The sequence below is a fragment of the Schistocerca gregaria genome, chromosome 6 (assembly GCF_023897955.1).
Source record: "Schistocerca gregaria isolate iqSchGreg1 chromosome 6, iqSchGreg1.2, whole genome shotgun sequence".
NCBI lineage: Eukaryota > Metazoa > Arthropoda > Insecta > Orthoptera > Acrididae > Schistocerca > Schistocerca gregaria.
The window spans coordinates 336,609,724-336,628,060 of NC_064925.1; the positions used below are offsets into that span (position 1 = coordinate 336,609,724).

General features: G+C 37.5%; 1 protein-coding gene across 1 annotated transcript in view; it reads left to right on the forward strand.

Moving 5' to 3' along the window:
* LOC126278873 (dynein axonemal heavy chain 2) overlaps nucleotides 1-18,337 on the forward strand; it is a 914,655-nt gene that overhangs the window by 228,878 nt on the left and 667,440 nt on the right. The window contains 13 exon segments of the mRNA XM_049979148.1: nucleotides 82-161; nucleotides 685-774; nucleotides 918-969; nucleotides 1,072-1,161; nucleotides 1,483-1,659; nucleotides 1,812-1,862; nucleotides 1,938-2,111; nucleotides 11,981-12,038; nucleotides 12,307-12,404; nucleotides 15,867-16,024; nucleotides 16,481-16,681; nucleotides 16,852-16,931; nucleotides 17,821-17,896. Coding sequence (XP_049835105.1) covers nucleotides 82-161; nucleotides 685-774; nucleotides 918-969; nucleotides 1,072-1,161; nucleotides 1,483-1,659; nucleotides 1,812-1,862; nucleotides 1,938-2,111; nucleotides 11,981-12,038; nucleotides 12,307-12,404; nucleotides 15,867-16,024; nucleotides 16,481-16,681; nucleotides 16,852-16,931; nucleotides 17,821-17,896 — 1,385 coding nt within the window.

The following is an 18,337-nucleotide window of genomic DNA, read 5'->3' on the forward strand; positions in this document are numbered from 1 at the left end:
CACTGGGAGCAAAAATGTTTTTATCAATACACTTCTCATGGCATAAGGTTTGTTGGTGACTGTACCACTATGACCTTGCAGGGCTCTCATGTCCCTGAAATAAGAGGTCCAAAAATAGATTTTTATGGTGTTCTTCCAACTAAGACAGTTTCCAACCTACTGTAATGACATTAAAAAATTGAGAATGGCCAAAGTCAAAGAATAAGGTCCAGATCACAAAGGTTAAATGGGAATTCTTGGAACAAAGACAATGTATTGCTCAGGAAGCCTGTTGGCTAAATTTAGTGCTCCTGTATTTGAGGAATATTGTGACTTTCCTGCTGCCACCAACATATGTCATGCATAGGGATAATGAGAATAGGGTAAGAGAGATTAGGGTAGAGGCAAATAGGCAGTTATTTTTCTTCTGATCATTATGCAATTTAAGTAGGACAGAAAATAGTTAATATTGCTACAAAAAGTGAAAAATCAAGGATGGAATAATGAAAATATTATGAAAAGGATAGATCACTACTCACCACATAGTGCAGATGTTGAGTTGCAGAGAGGTGCAATGAAAAGACTGCAGTACATGGTGAGAAGCCATCTGTCTTTTTCCGTAATATTGTTAATATTGCTACAAAGTACTATCTGCCATGCACTGTGCAATAGCTAATGAATGTTGTGTACCAGTGTCTCTTAAAGTAAGTGTGATGTCAGTTATTCAAAGTCTGGATTGCTGTGTCATCAATTGCATGGAGTATTTCCAAATATGGTTTTTATTTTTAAAAAGGGGTATGTGTTTTAGGTTCTGGAGAAAGTAATTCTTTTGGATTTCCATCTTACATTTCTCTTTTTCCCAACACAGCAGGACTATATTGTACCCTGATCTTTAGAGGAAATTTCATTAGTTTATTGTCTCATTTTGTGAAATCCAGTATGTGGCCACAACTGACATCACTTTGTGTTCACTTTCTTAATACACTAAGGGCAAGAACTAAGTCATAATAATTTTCAAAATAAAAAAAGTCCTTCCTGATTGACTTAGGAAACAGGACAGAGCATTTTACCATATGAGAATATGTTGACTAGTTCAGTGATGAGCAAGATCTCAACAGCATTATGCACAATACATTCAAAATTGGTGTTATCACTGTACTAGTTTCCAAGCAAATAATGAAGGTAAATAGGAGCCATTAATTCTGACTTGCTCCAGTGCTCTCTACTTTCAAGACATGTGTTGAGCTCCATCATTACACACAATTACTACAACCTGAAAAATCAGCTGTGGCAGAGCCTTGTCTAACTGAGGGACAAAGAGTGATGTATGATGAGAAACTGGTAGTTACTCCTGAATCTCTCTATTGAGACCAAGTTTTAAAAGAATTAACTGAAATTAGACTGGCTGATAATGTTATAGAGACATATGGTATCTTTGAAGTAAAATATGGAATTATGTATCATTGAAAATTAAAAAGCAATGGCGTTTCACTTGGTCTGCAGAGGCATATACTTCGTAGTGATTCATTGTTTCTGCCAGTTTTCACCACAGGGGTGCTGAACCCTCACTTTGCAGTATTGGTCAACAGAGGAAAATTTTGTGACATTGGGCTTATTTGCCAAATTGAATTAGGGCCAGCAGTAGTGAAATATGAACAGTATGTGAAAGAAACAAGATCAGTTGTGTTACAACAATGATATGTCCAGTATTCATTTTGCACATGTTTAATTCACATGCTTATCTACATGAACTGTTATTCTGCTTATCTATTCTTGAAGGTATAGCACACTGACAATTTATGTAAATTTTTGTTTGAATGACCACTTTTCAGTCAACACCAAGTCCCAGCCTTGATTTGTTCAAAAAGGTGCAGCCACATTGGGTAATACAGTGAGATGAAATAGGTGCTTACAGTGACCTAGCTATCTTTTAACACTGAATGAATCTTTAGTTCTAGGAGGTCCAAGATGGTAGCACTGTTGACCACGTTACTGCTACTTCCACTCCAGGATTCTTACTTCATCTTAAGAAGTGTCTAATACTTTTAAAGTGTTGTAACAGACAGTGTCTGAAGTCAGATCAATCATGTAGTATTGTGATAGTACCATTTGTAGTGTTCAAGAATTTCTGTGTAAATTCTGGAACCAGTCAGCCTTCTACTGTATCGAACACACAATAGTCTGGATATGAGTGTCGGATGGTAGAATCCTACCTACTGCGCGTTACATATTTGTGTGTGTCGGTTTAATATCAGTCGCGGGAAGAAAGTAGACGCGGTGGACAAACGGCACCGACAAGTACTATCGAGCAATCCATAGGTGTTTTAGTGAGTGTGTAAGGACGAACCTATTGGATCATTGACTATTGTTATTAAACAAAGACTGTTTAAAAAGAACTCTTGACATAATCTTGCTATTGGGAAGACGTATTTTCTGATTCATCTTAAGAAAAGTTATGGTATCTAAGCCAGCTTTCTTTTAACTGTAATTCAATTTGTTTCTGACATTCGGCTGTATGAGAGACTTACAGGTAGTTACATATTTACGTGGAAAGTGAGAGTTTTATTGTGTATGGAGGGCAAATACATCATTAATTGACAAAAAGTAAAGTTGTATGTCTACTTATTTCATAAGTAGAAAGACTCTAAAATTTCCTGTACCTGGCGTTATTCGACATAGAAGAAATCAAGAGAGTTTCCAGCAGCCAGCTAGCCAGTAAAGAGGAGTGGCTGCAAGTTCCAAGTAAGACACCTACTACAGAATTGGAAGGTAGTTTGGGGGTATAAACCGATATAACCCAGATTCACAATCACTCTTTAAGTCATTAGAACGTTAGAATGTGGCAACCTGTGTGAAAGGACTGAGAAAATAGGCATTTTAAGTAAAAAAATGAAAGAAGAAGCTGTTACATGTTGCCATAGCAACCAAACATAATAAGACAAGGGAATTACTCCAAGGAATTGGAATATATTCAAGTACCCAGTGGAGCAAAATTTAAACAGAAAAACAGTGAAGAAATGAAAAATTCAAAATGATAAAAAAGCAAAGAAGATTTCGACATATTTGCCTAAAAAGAAATATGCATAGAATGCTTCAAACAAGAAGATCCAGTGCAGGGAGTATACAGCTCTAAAAAACATCGCGGGGGCGCAGACGCAGAAACCAACATACATCCAATGCCGCCGGCTTCAGCTGCTGTTCACCAGTGCTGACCTGCTTCCACATCCGCTCACCTACGCAATGTGAATTCTGTACGGGGTGAGTGTGAAACAAAACTTGATTACTTTAGTATGAGGTGGTACAAGATACTGTTGAGTGAACTTTTATTGTGTAATTATCATATTTAAAGTTAGTTTTAAATGCTCACAAGAGCTAAGGCATATAAAAGTTTGGAAAATATACAACAGGTTGGGGAAACTGAAGACCTAGCTATGGCCATGAAAATTAGCAAAGAAGTGCCTGACTGGGCTGAGTTGATAAATTTAATCAAAGCTCAAAGTCTTAAGTTAAAGTCATTAAGTTCTCAATTAAATACCCAGAGTAATGCTTTGAGTGCTCAGAGTGAAACTCTAAAAATTCAAACGACAAATTTAGGTGTGTTGAACACCAAAGTCGACTCTCAGAGCCAATAATTTAGTAATCTATGCGATGGCATGGGTGCTTTGAAGACTGAGTTCAATGCAGTTATAAGTAGATTTAAAGAATGAGTTGACAAATTCTTTGACCACTCATATAAAATATATCTTTGCTGATCTTAGTCTGAAACAGAGTAACACTTTTCAAGATTTATCGAAAAGGTTAGAACTTAACATTGAGAACAAATGTAATAATGTACAATATGAACTTTTTGAAAAGTTGGAATCTTTTGAAAACGTTTGCAGTATTAATTATAATGGTGTAAGGCAGGGGTTGAATACTTCGAAAGAGAGCGTAGATAAGCATAATGAATTAATGCCAGTCAATCAATCGCAAATTACAGGTGTCAGTACATGGGTAGATAATGTAGAAAGAAATTTCAAAGAGAAAATAGCTAACTCTGATATAAATGTAATTAGTTTGGTGGAACAATTTGGAGAAATTATAGATAAAAAGGTTACCAAGAGAATAACATCTGGAAATGTATTGCCTATTCCTTTATCTGAACTCAGTGATACTAGGAAGAATATGGATGACCTGTGGAGAGAAATTAAGCTTATCCAAGATAAAGTAGAAAAAAAGAGCAACTTCACCTAATGTTGTATTAACTAGTGAAGCGTTGACTGATTTGCAATGAGGAGCTAATTCTGGGTTATCTAGACAATTCCATAAATTTAAGCTGGACGGAGAGGTACATCCGATCCATTTCTTAAAAAGATTTAACCAAGCATTACCAAAAATTGGGAACATACCAAGAAGATCGAATTTGCTTTGAGGTACCTTCTAGGGAAAGCTTCAGAATGGGGAACAGTAAATATTGAGAATTTTTTCTAGATTTCAAAAGAAATTTAAAGAGAAGTGCTGGTCCGCCAGTGCTCAAGAAAAGTTAATATCAGATCTGTGGGACCCAAAATATTATAATAATACTTGGGGTACTATAAGCAAATGTTTCGATTGGAATTTTTGGAATTTAACACTAGTAAAAAGAAAAAAAAATGTTGGGAGGAATAAAATGTAAAGGATGTAAAATTGTACATCCCCAACAGACGTTAACATTCCGAGTTAATGGGCAAAGTAACAACCGTCGGATCCCAAGTTGTTTTCGGTGTTTTTTCCAAAGTAGTTTTCCTGCACTGAATTCCTTTAAAATCTAGAACCATTCTGTAATCTTATTGCTTAGAAAAATGGCTATGACTGTAAAATAGAGAACAACTTAAGAGTATCACAGAAAAAATTGATATCTAGGCAAAAGAGCTGAATAGAGTATTATATTTGTGAAGAAATGAAAAATTCAAATCAGAAACTGCTAATTGAAGTAATCTATAAACCTCCAAACGTCGGTGCTATGTCCTCTTTTCAGTCTGCCCTGTCCTCGCTCGTGTCACAGTATGAACACATAATCGTTATGGGCGACACAAACATTGACTTAACAGTTAAAATCTCCCTCTGCAGAAAAACTAAGGAGACTGTTCCACTCCAATGATATGAGTTTAACACCGCTGGATCCAACCCATCACACGCCACATAGCCATACACTCATAGATATAATAGCAACAAAGCGACCAGAAAAAATAATTTGCGTCAGTCAGACATACGCTCCGGGACTCTCTGCTCATGACGTGATGTTCTTAAATTACTCAGTGCATACTACCAAAGAAAAATCTCACCTGGTAACGTACAGAAACCTAAAAAATGTTAACTATGATGCTCTTCAAAAGGACTGCGCAGACATCCCTTGGCATGAATCAACTTTAGACAGAAAAATTCGGGAATAATGTCTCAAAATTATTACACTGTATGACAAACATGCTCCTCAATGCACTGTCAAGGTAAAGAGAGCTCCCACTCCGTGGCTCACCACTGAATTACACCAGTTAATGAATAAACGAGATGCTGCACATAGGGCCTTTAAGTGTAACCCAACACCCGAGGCGTATGAAGCTTATAGGAAACTCAGAAACAGAACTTAGCAAAGTGTGAGGAATGCCAAAATCAGACATGCCCGATCTGTTGTATGCAGCATATCAAAATGTGCTGCAATGTGGAAAAAGCTGCGCAGTTTCGGATAGGGAAGTGAAGATCATTCACTGTTTATCAAGCGTCTGCAGAAGAATTAAACGATTTCTTCTCAAGAGCTGTAAACTGCCACGCAGTGACAAATTACCAGCCCCAAGATATCAATGTCTCGAGAGACAAGTTTTTCCTAAAACATGTCACTACAGGCACAGTACACAAGGCAATTATGAGAATCTCTTCCGAGGCAGTAGGAAATGATGGAGTGAGCATTGGCATGACTAAGAACGTCGTAGACACTATTATTCCAGTTATCACAGACATCTTCAACCTGTCTCTTGTCAGTAGTACATAACCTACTGAGTGGAAGCAAAGTTTAATTCAACCTATACTCAAGACTGACAACCCTAAGTCACCAGGTGACTACAGGTCGATCAGCATACTACCTGCAATGTCTAAAGCCCTAGAATACATCATTCATGAACAGCTGATGGATTACCTCAAAACTCATAACACCCATGATAAATATCAGTCAGGCTTTCAAAAGCACCATAGTACAGCAACTGCATTAATCAAAGTAACTCATGACATTAAACACCTTGACTTTAGCAAGGCTTTTGATACAGTTGACTTTGATGTATTACTAATTAAAATGAAACAGCTGAATTTCTCAAACAGCGCGATACACTGTTTCGACAGCTACCTCAAAACAGAAGTCAACAAGTCATTTGTGGTTCGGAGAAGTCATCATGGAAAAACGTGCGCTCTGGAGCTCCCCAAGGCTCCGTTCTTGGTCCATTGCTCTTCTCACTGTACATTAATGATATTTCTTCAGTGATTCACTCCTGCAACTACCATCTATATGCCGACGACTGTACATAAGTGCAAGCCCCAATAACATCGCTGATCTTTGCTCTGTTTCTCGATGGGCACAGAACCTAGGTCTGAAACTAAACCCCAAGAAATCCCAGGTCATTCTCATATCTCATACAAAGTTAATCAGCTGGTACCTTCGAGAAACAGTCCCTCAAATACTCCTCAATGGTACACAACTACCATACCAAAAACAGTAAAAGACCTTGGAATAATCTTGGATGAACACCTTAACTGGGAAGACCAAACAGTCACAGCTTGCCAGAAATCACTCTCCTCTCTACATACAATCCAAAAATTTAGAAAAATATTTCCAACCGATGTTAAACAAAAATTACACCAAACACTAGTCTTGCCTAATCTTTACTACTGTGATGTACTTCAACACGGCACAAATAGTGAAAATTCGAGATGCCTCGAGCTAGTGAAGAATGCTTGCATTAGATATGTGTGCAATATACGGTTGTATGAACATATCAGTCCATCATACTCCCAACTAGGTTGTATACGCCCACATAAGGCACGAGATCTCCACACGACGAGCCTACTTCATCGATTTCTTAGCCACTGGTGCCCCCAATACTTATCTTCTCACATTAAACACCTTATTATCATTCCACAACCGCAATACCAGATCGGATACGTCTTACATCATGGCTGTACCCTTACATAACACAAAATCTTTCTCCTCTCATTCTCCATCTCAGCCATACGACTATGGAACGAGCTCGCCTGTGATCTGCGTCTTATCCAGAACCACTCAACATTCAAGAGGGAACTTACATCTTAGGGACCGTATAGCCACCATTCTTGTGCCCTTCCCATCTCTTTCTTTCTCCTCTCTATCATAGCTTCGAATTTTACCATTCTATTTCTCTTCCTCTAACCTAGATACCTATTCTATATCTCTTTCACCCAATTCTATCGTCTTATGTATCTGCTCGATGAGAATAACTCATAAGCTGCAAGAACATAACGAGAAAATTCCCAACTAGCAATAGGACTGACATTCATAAAAAGAAAAATATGTTTACTTCCATATACATAGTCATTACTATTATTATTATTATTATTGATTGTTATAATGATTTTTTTGATTGTTATAATTATCATTGTACTACTACTATAATCTCTATTTTTTCTTCTTTAACATTAATACTGTATAACACGTTATATGTCCTTTATGTTCTATACAAACTGCAACTTGTTCAATTTGAGTATGCCTGGTTAGGTGTAAGAGAGCGCCTGAAGGCTCTAATCTAGCCAGGTAAAATAAATAAATAAATAAATAAATAAATAACTGAACAACTGTTATGACATGTTGTTGTTGTCTTCAGTCTGAGACTGGTTCGATGCAGCTCTCCATGCTACTCTATACTGTGCAAGCTTCTTCTTCTCCCAGTACTTACTGAAACCTACATCCTTCTGAATCTACTTAGTGTATTCATCTCTTGGTCTCCCTCTACGATTTTTATCCTCCACGCTGTCCTCCAATGCTAAATTTGTGATCCCTTGATGCTTCAAACATGTCCTACCAACCGGTCCCTTCTTCTTGTCAAGTTGTGTCACAAACTCCTCTTCCCCCCAATTCTATTCAAAACCTCCTCATTAGTTATGTGATCTACCCATCTAATCTTCAGCATTCTTCTGTAGCACCACATTTAAAAAGCTTATATTCTCTTCTTGTCCAAACTATTTATTGTCCGTGTTTCACTTCCATACATGGCTACACTCTATACAAATACTTTCAGAAACACTGAAATCTTTACTTGATATTAACAAATTTCTCTTCTTCAGAAACGCTTTCCTTGCCATTGCCAGTCTACATTTTATATCCTCTCTACTTTGACCATCATCAGTTATTTTGCTCCCCAAATAGCAAAACTCCTTTACTACTTTAAGTGTCTCATTTCCTAAACTGATTCCCCCAGCATCACCCAACTTAATTCAACTACATTCCATTATCCTCATTTTGCTTTTGTTGATTATCATCTTATATCCTCCTTTCAAGACACTATCCATTCCGTTCAACTGCTCTTCTAAGTCCTTTGCTGTCTCTGACAGAATTATAATGTCATCGGCGAACCTCAAAGTCTTTATTTCTTCTCCATGGATTTTAATACCTACTCCGAATTTTTCTTTTGTTTCCTTCAATGCTTACTCAATATACAGATTGAATAACATTGGGGAGAGGCTACAACCCTGTCTCACTCCCTTCCCAACCACTGCTTCCCTTTCATGCCCCTCAACTCTTATAACTGCCATCTGGTTTCTGTACAAATTGTAAATAGCCTTTCACTCCCTGTATTTTACCTCTGCCACCTTCTCCCTTCCCAACCACTGCTTCCCTTTCATGCCCCTCAACTCTTATAATTGCCATCTCGTTTCTTTACAAATTATAAATAGCCTTTCACGCCCTGTATTTTACCCCTGCTACCTTGAGAATTTAAAAGTGAGTATTCCAGCCAACATTGTCAAAAGCTTTCTCTAAGTCCACAAATGCTAGAAATGTAGGTTTGCCTTTCCTTAATCTATTTTTTAAGATAAGTCGTAGGGTCAGTATTGCCTCACGTGTTCCAACATTTCTGCAGAATCCAAACTGATCTTCGCTGAGGTCTACTTCTATCAGTTTGTACATTCGTCTGTAAAGAATCCGCGTTAGTATTTTTAAGCTGTGACTTATTAAACTAATAATTCGGGAATTTTCACATCTGTCTCATACTTCTTGCTCACCAGATCGCAGAGTTTTGTCAGGACTGTCACTCCCAAGGCTGTCAGTAGTTCTAATGGAATGTTGTCTACTCCCGGGGCCTTGTTTCCACTCAGGTCTTTCAGTGCTCTGTCAAACTCTTCACGCAGTATCATATCTCCCATTTCATCTTCATCTACATCCTCTTCCATTTCCATAATATTTTCCTCAAATACATCGCCCTTGTGTAGACCCCCTATATACTCCTTCCACCTTTCTGCTTTCCCTTCCTTGCTTAGAACTGGGTTTCCATCTGAGCTCTTGATATTCATACAAGTGGTTGTCTTTTCTGCAAAGGTCTCTTTAATTTTCCTGTAGGCAGTATCTATCTGACCCCTAGTGAGGTAAGCTTCTACATCCTTACATTTGTCCTCTAGCCATCCCTGCTTAGCCATTTTGGACTTCCTGTCTATCTCATTTTTGATACTTTTCTATTCCTTTCTGCCTGCTTCATTTACTGCATTTTTATGGGTAAGATAAATCATGGCAAACACAAAACACACATAACACTTTTCAAACAACCCTCAGAAACAAGTGCGCCTGATTTTACAACATTTGTCATTTCAATAGGGTTGCTAGGATTTCCCTCGAGAACCGCAAAGGGTGAAAGTGAGACAAGTCAGTTCTGTAGGGGACGATTTAACACCAGACCTCCTCCAGCATCTCACTCAAGTACCTGAGGGGTAAGGGTCCTAGGGAAGGGCTTTGAAAGGGTTTCCTGTCTTTGAGTCTATCTTCTTTTCTTCTTCAATCCTAGCATTCACATCTATTTTTTTCTTTTCTTTCTTCTCATTGGAGGACCTATCTATATTTTTCCCTCTTTTCATGTTCACAAACTTCTATCGCAGAAGTCCTTCCTTATTTCTGTGTTTACTAGAAACCTAAATTTTATATTTAGATAAAAAGGCTGAAAAATCAGACTACACTACACATCCACATATACACAAATATACACTTCTACACAAACATTAAATTACATAAAACAAAGCCTGTCATGATATGAGAACCGCCAGGTGTTGTGGGGGAAAATGTGTGTGCATGTGGAGATATGCACCTATGTATAGGAAGCTAAGACGGTTCTACATCGAATGTACATAAGAAGAGGTGCACGTAAACAAATAGCAGTGACAGTTCTAAAAAGATATTAGAATAGGCAGAATGAACTCAGGTGCAAAGAGAGACAAAGGCATATAAGTTTACGGAATGAAAATGCTACCTAACGAACAACTATAAAGTATTAATGAGTAATGGATAAATAAGAAATAATGTGAGCAAAGAAAGAAAATGAAAGTAGGAAAGGAATTAGTCATGATGATAATTGAGAAACGTCAATGTCATAAGTACTCTGAAGAATTGAAGGCTAGTAGGACATAAATAATATATCTAGACGTAGTATCTATTGAAAATATAGAAGTTGATAAGTAGAGGAGGACCTTAGGGAATAAATTATATATTAAAGAATGAATTTGAAGTTTAAAGTATATTTATATCTTTAACAGATGATACTTAATTATGGTACACTTAGAAATGTATACTAGCGTAGTGAACTGTGAGACCTACTCGGAAAGGATAAGGGGGGTGTATTCGGCATTCACTAAGTAGAAAGGGTAGACATACCTACGTGGAGATAGGATGATCTATGGCCTAAAAAATAGGGATGTTTTGTAAGGAGCATACCTGCTGGAATGGAAAGAGGAAGCGCTGTCATAAGTTCAGCCCACAAGCAAGGAATAGGTGCTGATCCTAGGAGAAGGAGACAGTATCATGGCAAAAGTCACAAATCTTACAAGATATGTAGGATATGTAGTGATTCAAGAATTTCTGCATAAATTCTAGAACCACTCAGCCTTTTACCACCTCGAACACACAATATTCTGTGTATGAGTGTGGGACGTTAGAATCGTACCTACTGAGCGTCACATTTTTGTGTGTGCAGGTTTAAAATCAGTCGTGGGAAGAAAGTAGATGCAGTGGACGAACAGCACCAAAAAGTATTGTAGTGCAATCCATAGGTGTTTTAGTGAGTGTGTAAGGAAGAACCATGAAGTTTATATGCAGCTCTGTGCTTATTGTATCATTGACTATTGTTATTAAAACAAGAACAGATGAAAAAGAACTCTTGAAAACTCTTAACATGAGCTTGCTATAGGCAAGTCTTATTTTCTGATTCATGTTAATAAAAGTTATGGTATCTAAGCCAACTTTCTTTTAACTGTAATTCGATTTGTTTCTGACATTCGGCTGTATGAGAGACTTACAGGTAGTTACATATTGACGTGGAAAGTGAGAGTTTTATTGTGTATGGAGGGCCAATACGTCATTATTTGGCAAAAAGTAAAGTTTGTATGTCTACTTATTTTATAAATAGAAAGACTCTAAAATTTCCTGTACCTGACATTATTCCACAGAGAGGAAGTCAAGAGAGTTTCCAGCAGCCAGCTAGCCAGTAAAGAAGAGTGGCTGCAAATTCCAAGTAAGTCACCTATTAAAGAATTGGAAGGTAGTTTGGGGGAATAAACCGATATAACCCAGATTCAAACTCACACTTTAAGTAGTTAGGACATTAGACATTCTAAAAGCAATGTAGTTTATGATTTCATTGTTTTTCACCTTGAATTGAACTAATATAAAGCTCACAGGTTTTCAACTGAGTTAGCCCACTGAAAGGTGCAGTGCATCAAGGAATGTCTCTCATCAAAATGTTGCAGCTTTTCAAGAATTGTTTTTTAGTGCAGTATAATGTTCTTTGCAGCTTTTGGCAGTTTTAGTGCTCCAGAACCTAAAACACGTAAGCCTTTTTAAAATTTAAAGCCGTATTTGGAAATACCCCATCACCTGGTGACACAACAATCCATACTTTCAATAACTGACATATGATATTAGTATTATAAAGACCCAAAATGAGTAATTGATAAAACATCTGTCTGTTTTGTAGGCATGAGAAACCATCAAGAAAACCTCTTGTTCACATGGACATTGCCACTAACTTCCATATTTATAGCAGAAATGATATTCATGTTTTAAAAATTTAATCATCACTAATTTTTTCTATTTAGATGCTTCTTTAACAATGCTCAATGTTGGTATTAACATGCTTCAGCCCTGTTACCAGCAGTATGGTGTGGTACACAAAAATCTTCCTCATGGTCCTGATGTCAGCTGATTAGTATGTGCAGTGAATGGTGGTTTTGTGGAATGAATTAACACTACAGCCCTACCCTTTTACATTATGAAATAATTATTAACAATGATGTTTAAACAAAACGGTATTGTACACTAGGAATAAACAAATTGAGGTTGCACTATTTTAAATGAAATTGCCTTGTATTCAGGATGATGGAGACCCTAATCCACATCTACTCACTCTGTGGTTTCACTAAATTATTTCAGGCAAATACCAGGATAGTTCCTACCTTGGATTGACTTACCTGTCCCATCCATGTCAAATGAGACATGTAACTATGTGTACTCCTCTATGTTTTGATAAGACTTTTGTTCTTAAATTGCAATACCATGAGATGTCCAGTATTCTTGTAAAAATGATGAACAGGTGAAATAAACTAGTACCATTACTGCTACTAAAATTGCATAAAAAACATGAAAATGATTTGCACGTTACCTGTCAACTGATCTCCGAGTTTAAACATTGCTCTGCATCATGGCTTAAGTCTCTATCATGGCTTAACAACTCATTGATTTTGAGAGTGAGTACTTGCATCTGTTCAGGCTCTTATTGACAAGCGGAGAAGTTGCGGTGCAGTGGAGAGTGAGGGAAATGCATAGGCACCATGTGGTCATGGCAACATGGGATAAGTGCCAACTGTGGAATAGACGAGGGTCATTTTTGACAGAGGTGCAATCTAATAGGAGCAGTGGTGTGTCAGAATAGTGTAACACTGACAATATCTTTGCATCTTGATTAACAGTGTGAGAAATATTATCAGTTTACATAAAAAGATGAGTTCACAAAATGGTTAGTGTATCATAAGACACAGAATACATACAAAAACTTAAATCTACAACAATATACACATCTTACCACACCAAAGTATACATAAAAAGAAAATGTGAAAGTCCTGTATATGACAAGAGGTTTTAAAACCTTAAAAGGAAGCTTTCTGAAGAGGTGGAAGAAGAGGAAGAAAAATCAAATGTGTGCGTGTACTGTTCAGATGGGACACAAAATTGCACTACTAGTCACAAAATCCTTGCACTTTTTCACAAATGATGATTTAATAGAAGAATACTTGGTAGTTGCAGCTGAATATTTACACTACTTCAGGCAGAACAGTTTTGTTTGGCGCCACTATCAAACATAGCAACCTGATTCCACAATGGTTGTGGCAGACAACATTCAGAGCTAGCTTGCAAAATCTATGTGAAGAGTTTATTGCACATTCTTTGTGCTCTATGAAAGAGTAGATATCACAGGCACACATCTGGATGTGAAATTATTAGGCGTGTTCAAGGAAGTGTAGGAAATATACCTTTGTCATAGAATTTATTAGTTTATGGTATTGCAAATGGAGCACATGTCATGTTGTAAAATAAATCAAGATTTGTAGTAGTGCAACTGAATGGGAAAATGAAAAAGCTTCCAGTACCGAATTCACTCTCACCTGCAGCTTGAAACGACTGATCTCCTATACAACAGGGAACATGAAGACATTCTAGATTTCTCTCAGTATTTCCCTCAGGATCAATTTCCTCATTTACACAGATCTCTACATGGCTTGGTCGATAATGATATGACTATCATGAAGCTCTCATTCCGAAAGGATGAACATCAGGTAGGCAAACTAGTAGATTCAAGTCAGTAAGTATTATTGCTGTATAATTTAATTATTCACTATCATTGTCTGTCAACTTCTTTCCTTCTCCTGGTCAGCACCGAAAGCAATATTTTCTTTCCTCCACCAGTTTAACTTTTCTCTGTGTTCTGTCTCTGTGTCCCCCTCCACCAATGAAGAAACTGTTTCAACATTCAAAAAGATGGTTTTCCAATGTGTGGTTTTTAATTTCAGTGACTGGCTGCTCTACTTCAGCTTTTCTGTAGTCCAGAAGCAGCTGCCTTTTTAACAAGTGTGTGAAGACCCAAGGCTTTTTTACTTCAATGAGGGTTTGCTTTAGATGGGGGCGCAACACAAGCACACCATAGAAGTAACTCATAACTCAGACTGTAACATTTTTAGGCAAGATAAACATTCTTAAACCACAGACTTATGGGCTATAAACTAGAATTCAACCTATCAGAAATTTAATTTACCCTTTAACAACCCTAATACACACATTAGCATTAGACTTTTAACGGAATTTATACATTCTTTTGCAAAACAAAGAGTTGTTTGTTTTTTCCTCCCAGTAAAGTGCACTTTCACGAGTTGTTGCTCCAGTTTATATATGCTGGAAAGAAATTAAATAGCCGCACTGAAAGGGGATAAATACACTGGGGAGCCAAAGAAACTTGTACACCTGTCTAATATCTTGTAGGGCCCCCACAAGCATGCAGAAATGCTGGAACATAGTGTAACGTGGACTTGACTGATGTTTGAAGTAGTGATGGAGGAAATTGACACCATGAATCCTGCAGGGCTGTCCATAAATCTGTAAGAGCATGAGGGGGTGGAAATTTCTTCTGAACAGCACATTGCAAGTCATGCCATATATGCTTAATAATGTTCATGTCTGGAGAGTTTGGTGGCCAGTTTAAACTTAGAAGAGTGTTGCTGGAGCCACTCTGTAACAATTCTGGACGTGAGGGATGTTGCATCGTCCTGTTGGAACTGCGCAAGTCCATTAGAATGCACAATGGGCATGAATGGATGTGGGTGATCAGACAGAATGCTTACATATGTGTCACCTGTCAGAGTCATATAAAGATGTGTCAGGGGTTCCAAATCACTGCAACTGCACATGTCCACACCGTTACAGAGCCTCCACCTGTTTGAACAGTCCCCTATTGACATGCAGTGTCCATGGATCCATAAGGTTGTCTCCATTCCTGTACTTGTCCATCTGCTCGAAACAATTTGAAATGGGACTCGTCCGACCAGGCAACACATTATCAGTCATCAACAGGCCAGTATCAGTGTTGACAGACCCAGACGAGGCAGAAAGCTTTGTGTTGTGTTGTGCAGTCATCAAGGGTGCACGAGAGGGCTGTCAGCTCCAAAAGCCCATTGTTGAATGGGTTGCACACTGACACTTGCCGATGGCTCAGCATTGAAATCTGAAGCAATTTGTAGAAAGGTTGCATTTCTGTCACTTTGAATGATTTTCTTCTTCAGTCTTTATTGGTCCTGTTCTTGCAGGATATTTTTCTTGCTGCAGTGATCTCAGAGGTTTGATGTTTTACCATATTCCTGATATTCATGGTATACTTGTGAAATGGTGCATGGGAAAATCCCCACTTCATCGTTATTTCGGAGATGCTGTGTCCCATTGCTCATGTGCCGACTATAACACCATGTTCAAACTCACTTAAATCGTGACAACCTGCCATTGTAGCAGCAGTAACTGGCCTACCTACTACTTCAGATGTTTGTTGTCTATAAGGCATTGCCGACTGCAGCACTTTACTCTGCCAGTTTACATGTTCTGTATTTGAGTGTACCAGTATCTTTGTCACCACCACCACCACCACTACCACCATCACCACCATTGTTATCACCACATACTTCAGTTTGTTCATTCACCACAGCACAAAATAGCTTTGCTACATCTATCTGGGATGTGCACTAAATTGATAACAGTAAAACCTAGAAAATTTTTGCTGTAAAAATAATGAAATTTAGAGGAATAAAAGTATTAACCAGCAGAAAATGCTGAACGATTGTTCCTATACCCCAGAGTGCTGTTCATAACCTCTGCTGCTGAGAAGCAAACATAATTTATATTCCATCAGTGAATTACTCATTTTACGTGAAAAGGTAAATGGACATCAGTGTGAAAAAAATTAGACAGTCATGTAAATGGTCAGCATATTTTTATATTTTTCATTGAAAAATTGCTCTAGAATTGTAAAACTGATTCATACCACGTCATAGTGAGATATTGCAATAACGATCCATGGAACAGTTTTCTCATATGTAATAAGCACCATCTCTATACAGTTTTGACATATCAGTTCAGTTTGCATACAGGCTCTACATCATCTTAAAACTATTAAAATGCATCAGTAGCCGATTTCCATAGGTTTTGAGTACTTCTAATTAAAACTTTTGATTTCAGGTACACAGAAATTGCTAACAATGTACAAATGGAAGATACAATTTCATTTGTTTACTTCTCTGAAGTTAATGCAGCTGCAGTAAAGAAATCTATCATTATGCACTGTGTGGAATGGCAGAAGAAACTGACAGAATTGTTGTGCCGTACAACAAATGATATGATTTTAGATTTCTACAAGTATATGGAGGATTATTCGAGAAAGTTAGTATCCACATTATTCATCTACCTATAATAGACTCCTGTTTCATTTCGTTATTTACATTTTGTTACTGAGAATGTTATTGATTATGTGGACTTCATTTCCGATATGTATCAGCTGCACACCTTTTACTCCGATATTGTGTATTTGAACTTTATTCTATGTTTTGTAGTTGCAAAGTGACTGTTCGTCAGCCCTACAGAGTCATTAAAGGGTTGAAAGATGATAAACACAAATGGACTATCAAAACAGGTGATTCTGATTTGATAATGACCTGTGTGATGACCTTTATAGTGTTGGTGTCACAATATTGATGTTGTGTCGGTGGTAAAACTTGGTAACCAGCTGTGGATTACGTAATTTGAGTTTTGTTTATAATGGTATAGATGCAATGTAGATAAGGAGCTGATTGTTATGGGTGTAAATGAGAGGAAAGAGGGGGGAGGGGACATTTAGGTGTGGGTAGTGTGGCAGGATTTGATATTGTTTTGGAGGGCACACACAGCAGTAAGAAGGTTTCAGCTGTTTGGGGTATGATGGAAGTAAGATTAGACAAAGGTTTATTTGTGAAAGGAAAGCTACTCAAATATTCAGTCACCATCTTTATAGAATTTGAAAATTCTTTGTACAGATTGGCAACTTGCCTTAAATATTCAGAAATTTAAATTTGTTCAGTTCAAAAACTTATAAAGTTTGAAGGGCCTGTGTTAACTGAGAAACTTAGGAACTCAACCAAACATTCTGGTTATTGCTCCTGTAGGAATAGAAGAGACAAGGTTAGACTAATTATAGTGCACACATAGGTGTTTAAGTAGTCAGTCTTCTTGCTAACTATATGCAAATAGGAGGGGAGGGAAACAAAGTAAGTGGTACAAGAGGAAGTACCCTCTGCAATGCACTTCAAAGAAGACTGTGGATGTAAATATCCATGTGCAGTACACTTATAGAACACAGCATACCTTGAAACTTTGTCAGTAGAGCACTTGCTAAGATCTCCAGTTTGAGTACAGTCCAAGACACAGTTCTAACCTCCCAGAAATTTCTTATCTCCACACACTCTACTGCAGAGCGAAAATTCTGGAAAGTGTGTCAGGCTTTGATTGCTGTAACTGGAACTTGTTTATGTTCATTTTGATTTCAGTTGCTGTTGAGGAATGTATTCTTGATGAGCATTCTTTCATCAGATTCATAGTTCCTACCTATGTGTCTTGCTCTTGGCAAGTGCTCACTTTGACATTAGAATTAACTTAATACTATTCTGAAGTGGGTATGTTTTTGTTTTCATGGATTACCTGAAGGCTTTCATGAAAAGACTTTTTTGTCTCTTGTAGGTAACTTGATGTTAGTGCAAGAAGTTGTAGCATTTGCACTTTATACTCCTGTGACAAGCTTGAGACTAATCGAGCTATTTTATATTTTCCAATACTGAAACATGGTTCATAAAATTCTTGTTTATAAGCAGTCCAACTGCACATGAGTTTCCTTCACTTTCAATGCATAAATAAAACAAATCTCTAGATTTAACAGAGTGCAGTGTTCATCTTTAAAGCATTCTTCCCTTAAGCCAACAACACTCCAGCGAATGCTCATCAAGTTCTCTCTGATTTAGCTTTCAGCATCTAGCAGTAATCAACAGTTATGGGTACAGGTATACTGTG